At 33.3% G+C, this 15,385-nt stretch overlaps 1 protein-coding gene across 1 annotated transcript; it reads right to left on the minus strand.

Moving 5' to 3' along the window:
• Positions 1–4,763: 4,763 nt before the first annotated feature.
• HELRODRAFT_81107 (hypothetical protein) lies at positions 4,764–13,663 on the minus strand (the record flags this gene model as incomplete). The annotated part of the gene is made up of 9 exons (XM_009020876.1): positions 4,764–4,861; positions 5,175–5,418; positions 6,326–6,501; positions 6,719–6,867; positions 6,971–7,040; positions 7,331–7,441; positions 7,763–7,881; positions 12,690–13,091; positions 13,581–13,663. Coding segments are annotated over 9 exons (1,452 nt in total), but the record flags the coding sequence as incomplete, so codon positions are not given.
• Positions 13,664–15,385: the final 1,722 nt, after the last annotated feature.

Here is a 15,385-nt window from a genome sequence, read left to right on the forward strand (position 1 = left end):
GTAGTTGCAGGTTTTATTCAATTTTACTTTTATAAATTAATATAAAATTATTTTATGTTAGTAATTATATTGGTTCTTTTGATTAAGCTTTTGGTTACGTTCACCTTTTATATTTAAATGTTAAAGCATACATTAATTTGACGTGTCTAAATTCATTTGAAAAATGTTTACCTTACGTTAAACAATATATACCTATTCTAAAAAAATCTTCCAATATAAATTTTTGTTTTATTTTTAAAGTTATTTCAAATCTATTAGTCCTAGAAACGCTCTTTCAAATCTTCAGCAAAGATTTTCATTCTTTAGTTAGATCATACATATTGAATAAATATAAGCTACCTATATAGAATAATTTGGGCTGTCTTTTCCTCCAGCTTACTTTAATTTGTTAAAACGACATTAAACTTTTGGAAAACCAGTTTATAGTTGAATGATTATGACAAGAATAATAAGTAGAAAAAACAGTCAAAATAAGGCATTGTTTGTACATTCGTTATAGGAACACTTCGTGTTTATAAAAAACGCATCTGCAGTGTGAGAGTTAAGGATCGCAGTCTGAACCTGGAACAACCTGACAGAATAAACACATAAAATAAAGTTTTGTCACAATTCGTCAAATTTCGCTTTTTAATTCATTCTATTGAAATAAATTGTAAAATGTGTTTTTACTTCTTATAACAGATTAAATTCACATCATTTATTGACTGAATCAAAGACGTCAAAACTTTACATTGGTTTATTCATAAGTGTCGATTTTCCAACTTACATATCGCTTGAGTCAAAAACGCGGTCGTAAAATAATTCTCCATCAATAATGAAATTCATTTTTTGACATTTTACGAGATCATTTCATTGTGTTCCACCTCATTCCAGATTTTTTTCTCTTCAGTGCTGCTTTAACATACCCTTTTTTCATAACTCTAATAATTAATCGGAGTCATAATTTTCTAACTTTTTTAATGTATACTTAACGTTTTTCATGCAGGCTGATTTTTAACTTGTAACACTCCATTTTAAACGCTCACAATTTGTCTATGATCCTTATTGTCCAGATTTCGAATATACACAATATTACAAAAATACATAAGCTTCTATTATTTTAATTTTGTTTAAGACATTTTTTTGAATGCAAACACTCATGCAATAGCTATATGTCAATCTCCTTCGAACAGGTGTCACAGGTGGTGAGACTGGCCAAGTACAAAAAGTCAACTAATTTTTTGATTTTTTTTTTTGAATTCCACGCTTTTCACTTATTTTTTCTCGAAATCATAACTTGTTTGGTTCATGTTGGTATGCTGTCACTTGAACACCGAAAAAGCTTGAAAGCTCTCTCTCTCTTCCCAGGTCCAGAAGAATCAGAATGGTAGAACAATAGATATCATTTTATCTGATATCTTCTATAGTTTTCTCAATATCGGTCAATGTCATAACGAATTTTAAGAAAATAATAAAAAGTGACACCATTTTATTGATGAAACTGATTGGTAATAATACAATTAGAGGCACAAAACTTGACAAATTTAGTCGACTGATATGTGTTAACATTTATGCCAAAATTCAATCTAGTTTAATACATAAATACACAAATGTCGAACCAAGATAAGATATTTTCACCAATTTACAAAGCGACTAGAGTTTAACATCATGGTTGCAGTAAAAATTTTGTTAATGTTAATTTTGTGGTCAAATGATTCAATTATTTTTTGGCCGTACGCACACACGATTTTAATAGAAGTTAAAAATTGTAAAAAAATTAATTGACAAAATGTATATTAAGACACTTGAAAATAATACTGTAAATATATTAAGCAATAACGAAAATTAGTTAAAATTGTTCAATCAAAATAAAGCAACAACAGGTATGAGGAATGACTGAATTAAATTCTGCCTAATTTATACTTACAGTAAGACAAACAGGCAATCTGGGAAATTATTTATTGCAAATAAGGCAGAGTTGAAGTTCAAACGTAGAGTGACTCGGAGGTGGCTGTTGCTTGCGTTGTTGGAGCGTTAACGATCATGCTGTCGACATCTATTTCCAGGAGTGTACACGGTTGGATGATGTGTGGAGGTGTGAGACCAGGTGATGTTATTGGATGATTTGATGCAATATTTGTCATATTCAAAGATTCGCCGTCCTTTAGGCCGTTGTGAGTTGTCGACATCAAATTTAATGTGACAGGTCGAACTGGAGCAATTGTTTTTATTTCATTTTCAAATTTTGCAAAATGCTGCTTCGTTATTTCGTTTTGCGAATTAACATCCGTTTGATTATGCGGATGAATGAAGTTAGGTTGGAGATGAGTGGGATCTATATCATTGGAGAAATGAATGCTTTCAACGTAATTATCTTCACCACTCGAGTGAGTCCGGGAACTTTCTTCGCTGTTTTCCAGCAAAAACCTGCCGTCGTCCATTATCAAGAACTCAGCGTCAGACGTGCACACTACATTGCATTTTGCTGAACAGTTTAAATTCTTCCCAACATCATCATCATCATTATCATCATCATTGTTATCGTCTTCATCATCATCTTCATCTAAAGTGGCGTAGGAGTGAGATTTTTTCTCGACGAAGGCAACATTCTCCATGGAGACATCATCGGACAACAAATGATCCTTCAGAGAGCAACAACAGTTGTCTGTTGAACTCTGCACAGATTGTGTTGGTGTGTTGGCACCGTAACTGGTCCGAGATTGAATGGCTGTGCGAATATCATAGCCCACTGCCACAGACGCCAAGACGGCAGTGGCCTGAATGAGCGCTCTTTGCGGTCGCATGTTGTCGGAAGCTTCCTTCGCGTTGTTCGTGCCCAATGAAGTAAATCCCATTTTTTTGATGTAAGACAGAATGAACCTCTCGTCACCATCTGGTTAGTTACACGTACAAAATGGTTAATAAGTCTGAAGTTTAGTAGTGATTGGAAAAAAATTCATTTGATCCTATTTAGAAACTTATTAATTAACTTTCCGGTTATGATTAACAGAGAGAATAAAAAGCTAATAATGTATCTTGATGTATATCCTACCTTTAATACTTTCAAATAAAATAACTGCTGTCAATTAATGAAATTGAGAAATGATTTGAGTTATGCAGAAATCATCAAATTCATGATGAAATTTATTTTGCTTATATCGACTTGATTTAACAGATCTTGGATACTTTGTGAATTTTTTACAAACTTACATTTGATACTCATGTCAAGCAAGCAAACAAACAACAACAAACAAACAAACAAATAATAAACAAATAAGCATATGAACAAATAAAAGATTGCACGAACGAGCGAAAAAATAACCTGACGATTTGTTGAGATGTGACGATTGGCGTGATATACAGTTTGAACTAATGATACTATTACTTGATGATTTCTTGTTCAAATGACTCAAGGACGTTTTGTTCAAATTTGGAGCGCTTCTACTCCAATCAAACTTCCGAAATGTCATCTTTCTTACTTTCTTATTTGCAATGCTGGGTCCCCAAGTTTGTCGCGTCATTGAGTTTTTGCTAGGACCTGTCGTATAACAAAAATGAGAGAGTACGGTACACAGACTAACAACGGTATTTTTGAGTGATATTTTTAAATAAAATAGCGAATGTATTTGTTCACGATAAAATGACAATGCAGACTCTTAGAGGTCCACACCTACAGCCCCACAAATTGAATTGAGAGGTTGAAACTGAAAACTCGCAAAATCATCCCACCATAGGAGGGAAGACATTGATTCTTTATGAAACAGTTCTATCGGATACCGGAAGAAAAAGTCAGTACTCGGTGGTTTGCGTGTTACCAGGAAGATTCAATAACAATTATGTAAGTTTATGGTTGAATAAACGGATGAAGAACGATATTTCCTCCTCTAATAATTATTGTCCGCGATTATTTACTAAGCTCTGAGAAAAGACCAAGCTAAAAATTTTTATACAATATTCTCGGCTGAGCCAGCACATGAAAATTTGCTCATATAAAGCAGAAACAAATGAAACGATCTTACTAGACTGTATGCTTAGAAATTATATTAATACTACTGCAATTCTCTCTTGAAGAGTGTAATAGACTTTTAACCTTTTAACCTTCTATTGCCTAGAGCCACCCGATCTTTTATTAAAAAACTACAGACCGTTCAGAATAGAACTGCCAGACTCATTCTCAACGAACCTCCTCCCCGCTCCAGTCATCCATTATTGTTCCTATGCTGCATTCACTTCCTCTTTCTACTCGCATTTTTTAACAAAATTGCAGTCCTATCCTAACATTTCAAATCACAACGACAAAACTTCAGTGCACCTACACCAACCAAATGTTCCACATCAACACCAACTCACGCTGTCACCATCAACATCATCTCACCTTATCATCATCATCATCATCATCGTCATCTCACAAGAATCATTATCATCCCACATAAACATCACCATCATACATCCTCATCAAACATCATCGTCATCATCATCACCATTATACATCATCTTATATCATCTCACATCAACATCATCTCACATCACCGCCATCTTGCAACATCGTCATCTTACATACGTACATCTTACATCATCACCACCATCATCACCACCACAACTACCGCCACTATCATCATCATATCTCACATATGCATCGTCATACATGGACATCACTTCATCACCATCATCTTCACCTCACACCAACATCATTTAACCGGCAGGTCAGAAACGTGTTATTAAATTTTATTATGATTATTATCGATTAAAAGCTGTCCAAATGATGTGATCAATTGAGCAGGAAACTAACAAGCAATGGTGAGTCTCGGCAGGAAGTCAGGGGAAACCGGTGGACTGATTGGACTTGGTTTTTCTTGTTGAACTGTAAAGTTGTGTCTGAAGTCTGTTGGGAAACAAGGTGATAAATCTAAAGAGATAATAAAATCTAACAGATAACAAATCTTCAATCGAAATGACAGCAGTCAAAACAGTTAAACGTTATATAGAACATTCTTACTTAAGAGCGTTTCACTCAGAATTTGATTGATTGGTTGAATGTTTGGTTGGTTGATTGTTTGGTTGGTTGATTGTTTGGTTGGTTGATTGTTTGGTTGGTTGGCCAATCAACTGAGGCTTTCTTTATAATAGATTAAACCCATTAAAACAAAAACATGAAAAGATAAGATAGCGATTAAATGTAAATCGAACGTACATACCAGACGGTTCACTAATATTTTTCCCCCCGCCAGCCTTCAATTTTTGCAAGCGACTTTTCCTGAACTTGCCCTTGCGTTTTTCAGGCTTGTTCATGCACTGCTGCTTGATGAGCACTTGAATTTCACGCTCCACCAAGTCCAACTCCCTGCCCAAAAGTTCCCTCTCTCTTCTGTGCAGCTCCTCCTCATGAAGTTTCCGTTGCTCCAATGCTTTGTTCAGTTCATCTTCGAGCAAGTGCAACTCCTGCATAATTGTGTGAAATTAATCTGAGAACTTTAAAAAGATTTATTCATAAGGGGTTCAACATCTTAAATTATTTTCAACAACGTTTCACTGCCGTACTCCTTTAATATTTTAATTTTTGAGACTTTTAAGATATAACAGTGAGCCTTAAAGTCAGCAAAAATTTTCGGCTGTGAATGAAATGATGCAAGACAAAAAAATTGACGCTTTGGTGGTAAGTGAAAGCGGACATTTCACCTCCGCATATGTATCTCTGCATGGTTCAACAACGGAAGGTCATAAATTTTTGAGGCAGCACGAGAGCTGGCAGACCCTCCAGGCGTTCCATCTGGCCCTCACGGTGGTGGTGGTGTCCTTCTTTTGAAAAATTATTTTGGACCTTCCAGGTTGGATCTATATTTTCGTCCGAAAACCTTCGAATATCTGAGCATTACAACAATCCAAAACCCTAAGTCATAGCGTATAGACCAGGTTCGTCTGCAATTATAAAAGCATACTTCGACGAATTTCGACTGTTTCTTGAGCTCCTTACTGTTCTCAATGGCCATGTAATCGTCATGGGTGACGTCATCACTTCCAACACTGCTCTCCTCATTCGGATATCAACAAGACCTAAATTCGTCAACGCCAGTGAAAGGAGATTATGGCATCCCCTCCAGCTCGTCATTTCTTTAAACACGTTCGGAACTACAGAAAGATTGATCATACTAATTTAGAGATTTATCAAAAACATATTTATACGTATCAAGACAGATATGATTAAGTCTGAAAAATCATTTGCTTAACCTCCCTCAGCAAAGAAAATGAGATGCACATTATAAATTTTGTACTACAAAACAATAGAAAACAAAAGTTTAGTCCAAACTAACTACAATGAAGCTATGACAATAAAAATACGATATGTTACTTTTTCTTTTTGTCTCAACTCTTGAAATCTTTCTTCAATTTCTCGATGCCAGTCATCTTGCATCATTTGGAAATTTTCGTTTGAAGTTTCCACAAATGATGAATCAGCAATTGATTCGAGAATGGATATGATGTTACGAAATGTCGGTCGGTTGTGAGCTGCGGGCTGCCAGCACCCTGCAACACGAAATCACTTAATAAAAAAATAAAGGCTGCAATTTTCTAAAAATGTTTATTTAAAATTAGTTTTAAGCGGAGCTAGGTAAGATTGCAATTGCGATTGATTCTGATTAAAAATTATCTTTAATCTTTAAAAACACATAGTTGTAAAAATAAAATTTAACGTTTCAGCAGTTGATACAATAATTTAGGAAAGCAGATAGAATAGAAATACTTTGAAGAAGATCTTTGAAGCTTTGAGGACAGGAATCAGGTATAGGCAACTTCAAAGTGTTGTTCCCAACTCCATAGAGGATGGCTGCAAAGTTGAAGCCCTCGTACGGCGTCTTCCCAGTAAGTAATTCCCAAAGTACAACTCCATAACTGAAAGTTTGAAAAAACTTCAAGAAAGATGCGGTTATAAATAAAAATTATTTATATTTTTGAACAACGTTAAACCTAGAAGGCATGAAATATAGTAACAAACCTCCAAACATCGCTGAATTTAGAAAATTTTTGTGACTTGAACACTTCTGGAGCCATCCACGCATAAGTACCTGTCGTTTCAACATTCACAAATGATTAAAACTATTTTCAACGTAAATTTTCCTTAAAACCCCGAACTGCTAAACGTGGAAACTACTAAAACTGCAAACCAGAAAGGGATAGTACTAAGAAAAGTACTAAGCAGAGAGAGTTTAACTAGAGATAGTGATAACTAGAAAAGTATTAGCTAGGAAAAGAACTAAGAGAAAGAGGAAGTGTTAATCAGAGAGAGTACTGACCGGAAATGTCCTACTAGGGGGTATACTAAGTATGGAAGTTACTAAGAAAACCATTAACTAACCAGCTGTGCTCATGTGAGTGGTGTGTGATGCTTCCCTCGCCAATCCAAAATCAATAATTTTTAGCGTTTTGTTTTCCAGGTTATTGCCTTCAATGGCTTCCAGAATTAAAACTGCATATAAAATAACGCAAAGTCACATAGGAAAAATAAAACTGTAATAGAACATGGACTGATGTTAAATTTTAAAGTTCATCGTATGTTTATAAATACATATGCTCAGTACAGTTCAGTTAATGCTGTTAATCAAATTTAAAAATCGCCATTAAGAATGTTATTCTTTTTTCCCCTAGACAGTTAGTTTTGTCTCTAGAATGAGGTATTTATTGACATTATAGTGTAGAAATAATAAAAAAATATTGTTAAAGTTTTCATGATCAATGCAAACAATGCATTCCTAGTAAATCGAGATAAGAACGAAATAGTTCGGCTGACTGTTGTTGGATTTGAGGTCTCGATGGACGATGTGCAGTCGAGCCCCTTCGTGTAGGTAGTTCATTCCTCGTGCTATTTGTAGTGCCCAGTTGACTATTATTTCTGGAGTTAAGCTGAATCTGCAATAAAATTAATCGTCTCTCTAAAATAAAAATTACATAATTCATGTTAAAACAGGTTAAAAATATTATAACCATAGAACATTTAAATTATATTTCGACAATGTAGCATGATTAACTTAATCTAGTATTAATTAAAATAAACCAAAATAATAATAAATATAACAGGGTGTGAAAAAAACTAGATAAAGTAATGACAAAAAACGCAATATGATCCAATAAAAACATCAAAAAGTAATGCATGTAAATTAAAAAACTAAATGTTATGACAAATTTGTTCATCAAACGTAAGACATTTGGTTGAGACTAAATAGATTGTTTTATATGAACGTGTTATGCTGATTAATTTTGTCGTTAATTTTAAATTTAAAATGTGTAAAATCAAATAGATTTCTGTAATGCTTATTTTGTGAAGCGGAATGATGTAAAGGTCGGAGGCACTCCGTCCTGCTTGCTTGCAGTGACCGCGTCCCAATGCAAAGATATTCTCGCCTACTACATCCACGCCTATTCGCATCGCGTGCATTTTATGCGCGCTAATAACTAACTCTGAGTAAATCAATGAAAAAAAACATAATTCCATGGTCTGAATTTGGACTGTGTTTAATGTGAAGATGAGTGCTCATACAGTTCAGAGTTGAAAAAGGTCTGTCTTTGTTTGAGTAGCATGGTGTTAGTCGGGTCGCTGGGTGAAAATAACATTGCGAAAATGGACATTTTTTTGACAAAAGCAATAGAATACTCACTTAGAATAGGGATGTATGTTAAAATGTATATTTTAAAATTTACCGCTATCCAATCCACTTTCCACTTTAGGGAAAATTTTTAATTTGGACTCAATGTTTTCTTAAAAGATTTTATTGCATTTGCATCGAAAAGCCTTGAGAAGGCTTTATTATGTAGCTTGAAAATAATCTTTACGTTAATATTAATGGTTCATTTCAAATGTTTGATGAATAAATATTTTTATGTAGTTGAAAAATAATCAACTTTTTCTTATAATTTATTTTCATAATTCAATTTACATAGGTATCTAAAATTTTTAAAAATGTGGCAGCATCGTCTGCGGATCATTGCCATCCGCAGTCGTTTTTGATAGATACGAAATTAATGCAAGCATTAAAGATTGTGAAAACTAACGTAGATTAGTAAAAATTTCTCCAAACGTCGTTTTGTCTTTAAATGCGCTGCTATTTTAAACAACGAAACCACTAAAAAAGCATTTGTCACTATGCTTACGTCGCATTTGTCACAAAATTATGTAGTAACTCATTAATAACGATACGGTAAAAAATGTAAATTTCGCAATTTTGGATAAGATGTTTGAAATCATATTCCATTCTTTCTGAAATAGTGTGCGCCTTTTTCCATAAAAAATATTTTTAGGATTGGGGTCGCCACATCATGAGGGTTAGTATTCAAGGGGTCGCGGTGTTAAAAAGGTTGAGAACCGCTGTTGTAGTTGCAAATTACATAGATAATATAATTTTATTATTTTTTAATTTTGATGATTTTATAGGAAAATTGACCATAACTGCAACGAGTTTGTTAGCAGGCCGCCCAGAACGTCCTCCACCAACTGAAAATGATACAAGATATCAATTATATAAACTGCCTTCACAAGTAGTCCAGTGAAATGCAGCTCGACCATTGGGGACGGCGACTACTCGATGAACATTACATTTCTTTAGACATAGATTTAGAAGTAAAACCATTTTGACGAATCGGCCGCCACCCAGGTCTTCAAACCAACATCATGAATTCCAGAAGGAAAATTGCTGGAAAGCTCATATGTCAAGCTTGAATTTTCAGTCCAGAATTTTTAAACCAACAAAGTACAATTTTTCTCAAGTTTCTTAAACTGCATTCTGATTTCATTGACTGTTTCTATTGCTTTTGTTTTAAATTGAAACTTGAAAATAAAAAATAAACATAAAACAGGTTTTTTTCCAACTGTATAAAACAGGGATACAAAAATTGACAGAACCCATGTGGTACGCAATTGATAAACAACAGTTAAATGTTATGATTGATATAAGGCAAGATGCTCAAAACTCCCCAGAAAATCTAATTAGGTCCCTCTAACTTGGAAATTTCAAAAAAGAGGCTGTGATGCCGACACAATGCCAGGCAACGTGAATAAGTTAATGTTAAGATTTGAAGTAATCTTCTAAGCCGAATTTTTTCTCGGAAAAAAATTTATTTGGACTGATATTCGGCTAAGCAAATATGTTCTATAAAGCAATTTCTAATAGTTTGCACAAATTTGGGCATATATAAGAAAACTGACAACCCACAACAAAAATTAAAGATTAATTATAAAAAATCTTCAATGAAAATTTGTTTTATTGATAATTATTAATTTTATAAAATCAAATTCTCTAAACAAAACGTTTCCTCAATTGCTAATGGTAATCATTTTACTCTGAAAATCGGAAATTGTCATGAACAAAACATATTTTGTTCAGTTTTTCACCTTTTAGTTGTGACCGGCGTGAGTTCGTAATCTAATTCGTAGTTGAAAACATGGATTCAACTGGAACTGATGATGCAGAAGAATAAATATATGCTAGTTGGTTTAAACTATGGAAACGAGCTGAGTTGAAGAAGCCAAAACTCCAACACAATATCATTGCTTGTTGAATGGGATGATAAATAATAAAAATTTTTCGAGCAATTTGACTACCATTTTTATCAAAAACTTTCTGTTCTTTAATCTCAATTGACAGCATCATCATTTCTTTAACCTTTTGTAGAGGATCTTTATAATCTTGTAATATTTGCCTGTTACCATCAAATTTTGATTGTTGTAACACAGCCAGCAAATTTCGTTCATAAACATTATTAAAAGCATGTTCCAAAACACTTTTCAGCGACAAATTTATACCTATAATCATGCGCATTTACGATTGTCATAAGAAAATTTAAATGCGAATTGAAATTTAAAAAAATTGAATATGAATACCAAATAAAAAAATTCTGCGGCCAAAAAACGTCGAGCAGCTTAAATTTTATTTCTTATTCGGCGATTGATGGCTAATCGTAAAATTTTTTGGCGGATTTTAGGCGCATTTATGATTTATGACTTGATCAATTTGTTTCAGAGTAATTATTGTTCACGAGAAGTTTTTTTATTCTTAATAATTCTGAGTTGATGAGTGTATAATCTATAATCAGAGCAATGTTGAAACGCTCTGTTAACTAAAGAAAATATAACACTATTTTTATATTGTTCTGAGGCCTCGCTTTTACCATTAAGACAAAATCCCAAATTGGTGTCTTTTACATAAACTTGCGTTTGAAAACCAATGTCATTTCTGGTTATCAGGACATCCAAAAATGGTAGCTGTTTATTATTTTCAATTTCATGGGTAAAGGAAAAAACTGAGTTGGATTTAAATTCATCAATTAGGTCCATCAAGTTGTTTTCATTTTCTACTATAATGAACGTATCACCAACATATCTTACATACATTTCGGGTTTTTAAATATTGTAAAAATAATATTAAGAATATGTAGTTAATTAAATAAATTAATTCGCGCTTCTCGGCTGAGCGTTGATATTTACCTTAACAATCATAATATAAACAATCTTGCCGTTCAAAATTTTAAAAATCGCGTTTTATATTGTTTATAGTTATTAAATTTATTTTATTGATTTTCTGTTTTAATTAAATAATTTATATAAATTAATAATTACTTGTTCCTTCTTATCAAATATCTTACTTACCTTATATATAATGCACTGAAGATGAGTTATCTATAACTCGAAATAGCTCTTTGCAAATTTATTTAATAAAAATTTTTAAAAAACAATAAAATGTCTAATTTCTCTGAAATTAATAAATTAAAAAGAAATATAAAAAAGTTGAACAATGTTGAATGTAGTGTTGAATTTTTGAAATGTTGCGTTAACAACAGTCTGTTATCAAAAATATATATATATATATATATATATATATATATATATATATATATATATATATATATATATATAGACACATAAGCGCATAATTTAAGAACATGGTATGTTAAAGGTTAGACTAGGCATACATGACACATAATTACAACATCACTAATTGTGAGGTGAGCTGGAACTTGTGCACGTACATGCATGACACATAATAACAACATCACTAATTGTGAGGTGAGCTGGACAATTTTCTTCATGCTATAACATGGGTTATGCATAAATTATAAGCTGATCTTTGTGTACAGAGTTTGGCGTATCACACAGTTTATTCATATATTTGAATTAATTAACTATTTGCTTGGTGTTATTTTTTGATGTTCAACATGTAAATAACCGTAAATGTGAGTATTTTTTCTAACGTATGTAAATGGTAAATAAAATCCGGCCCCGGCTTCGGCCCCGTCCGGTTTTTGAAAAACCTAAATCCGGTGCATACCTACTTAGGAGTCTAGTTTGAAGCAATCAAAACAAACGGAAAACATGCAGCGACCTCTAGAAAACATTGCAGTTGAATGGATACTAATTTGGCTAAATGGGCAACTAAGTCGAAAATAACGTGCTCTTAACTAAAATCCACCTAGTTCGGTGCAAGAAGTTGACTTAAAATCAATCTATAAACACTAAATATTTTATTTCAACGAATAGAAATTTCAACGATCCTAACTTCTTTATTTGCATGTCAAGATTTTTTGGCTGTATGTATGAATTTTTTATATTTTTACAATGCAATAGCGGATTAAATAATACAAATAAAAACAAAAGGAAAGAGAATAATTGTATTCATAAACATGCAATGAATGATTTTAAAGAAAAATAATAATATTCGAAGTGAAACCTTTGTATGATTTGACTGACAGGACCCCCTCTGGCATACTCCATGACCAGGCACAAATTAGGTGGACTCAAGCAAACTCCCAACAATCTAATTATGTTTGGATGGTGCAGTAACCAGAACAGCTGAGCTTCTTTTCGTATGCTTTCGATCATGGAATTAACATGGTTGGCTGGAGATATTGAAGACACGACAAACAACTTGATTGCAACTTCTTCACCTCTCCAATGACCTCGATGCACATTGCCAAACGCACCGTGGCCGATCATTGAGCCCAGGGGCAGCAACTCATTGTATTCAATTTCAATGGGCAACAGTTCAGAAACACACAAACACGGGAAGATGCCTACCTGGTCGTTCACTTCTCCAGCCCACCAGCCCTCGTCTCCTGATATTCGAGCGTCTCTACAAAAGAGTGCAAATTAATTATTAATTCATTAATAAGATATCACATCATCACATGAACCATTGAGAATTACCAAAATTGAGAATTGAGAATTACCAAAAAAAAAACACTGAAAGGAATGGGCAACAAAATCACATAAGAAAAAAATGTTATTCGGAATAGGAAAAAAGAAAATTAATTCCAGAAAAATGTAAGTAACTAATAAGATGTCAAATTGAAGATGTATAACGATTTATAACGGTTACTGGTAATGATAATTTTCTCTTGTTGCGTTATTCATAGGCATCAATTTATGTGAATATATGTGGATTCAATGCATGTGAACGCTTACGTCAAACACGGTGCGTATAATAGAGTTCTCTCTGCAATGAAGTCAAGTTATTGCAATACAGAAGCAGACACCTTCAACTCTATTATACCACCACGCCACTCATCTCTCTATATAATTCTATTATATAGTGACAATGAAAAATAAAAAATGTATATACTTAGACAGGATTCGAACTCTGGCTCCCCTTCGTAATGTTAGTTCATCTTTCCTGGTTGCTTCGTAGTCTGATATAACAACCCATATATGTTCTCCTTTGTATCGAAATGTATTGCGTCTCCATAAAGATGATCCACTTGGCTTGGATTTCCTGAGAAACTGGGCAGAAACATTGATAATAGGATAAGATTACAATCACTTTATTGCAATCAATTTTTAGGTTAAAATACTTGTTCAAAAAATGAAATAATGTTTTTCAAAACTACACATTTATAAAGATTATTTATTTATTTATAAACTACCTTGAGATATCGTTTCTCAAATGTTGTTCTTAATAATACTACTTAATAATACTAATAGAACTCCTCCACTCTCACATTTGGAGTACCTCAAAGACTTATCCTTGATCCTCTTCTATTTTTATTCTATACTTCAAAACCTCTAAATAACCCGGAATTAAAAATTTTTCTATTACTATTCAACTGTATGCTGAAGTTTTTCATATCTATTTCCTTCACTTTATCTAATTTTAATAGTTATCTTCATAATTTAACTTTATATCTTTCTGCTATTATCGAAGCATGTTAAAACTTGGAATGATGCAAATAATGGAAACAGAAATGGTCAATCAATCAATGATCCTCCTTTGTCCATCGGAGGACCGTCGGAGCCGATGATGTACATCTAAGCATGCTTTTTATATTTATTTTTTCCTTTTTTCTTTCCAAAAACCTTTTCTATCTTTGGCCAGTTTCATTGAATTCAGAATACCAACACCAGTCCATCCAGTAATGTCATCTATCCATTTCTTTGCAGGTCTACCAACTTTTTTCTTCCAATCTTTTCTCCTCATTAGTAACATCTTAATCAATTTGTCTTCTCTTCTTCTACAAATGTGTTCAAAAAATCCCAATTTTCTCTCTCTGACTTTGTCATATACATTTTTCGATCTTCTAAGTTGATTTCTGATGGTATCGTTTTTTATTTTCTCCCTCCAACTGATTTCCAACAAATTTCGGGTAACACTTCATCTCAAATGCTTCCAATCTGTCTTCTGCAAACCTGAGATCTTTGACAGTTCTCATTCCTATGTCAATTCCACCAAATTCCGAATTTTCCATTTTTCCATTGCTCTTTCTAACAATGCCATAAATAGTATTGGTGATATTGGATCGCCCTGTCTGCTTCCAATATCTGCCTTTATCCAATCCCCAAGTTCTGTACCTATTATTACAGACATTTTTGATTCTTCATAAAGCCCTTTCAGTATTTTAACCAGCTTTTCTGATGACCCCATACTTTTTAATGTTGCCCACAAACCTTCATGTCAAACAGAATCAAAAGCTTTCTTATAATCAAAAAAGCAATGGTAAATTGTCTGTCCGCTACTTTTTGCATCTTCCATCAGCAGTCTCAAAATCAGAATTTGTTGAATTGTGCTTCTGTCCTTTCTGAAGCCTGCTTGTTCTTCATGCAGATGTTGCTCTATGACCTTTTCCAGTCGTTCTTTTATGATGGTCAGCATGATCTTGCATATTTGCGGAATTAGTGCAATTGATCTATAATTATTACAGTCTTTTTGGTTTCCCTTTTTCGGCAGCATAACCAGAACTGACTTGCACCATTCTTCTGGTCACTTTCCACTTTCCCAAATTTCTTGACAGATTGTGTGAATTTTTTACACACAACTTGTCCTCCTGCTTTTATCAGTTTTATCGGAATACCATCCTTTCCTGTACTTTTGTTGTTCTTCATTTTACTCATTGCTCTTGTAATTTCTTCCCTCGTTATTTCACTTTCTTCTTC

This window comes from Helobdella robusta (assembly GCF_000326865.2).
Source record: "Helobdella robusta unplaced genomic scaffold HELROscaffold_29, whole genome shotgun sequence".
NCBI lineage: Eukaryota > Metazoa > Annelida > Clitellata > Rhynchobdellida > Glossiphoniidae > Helobdella > Helobdella robusta.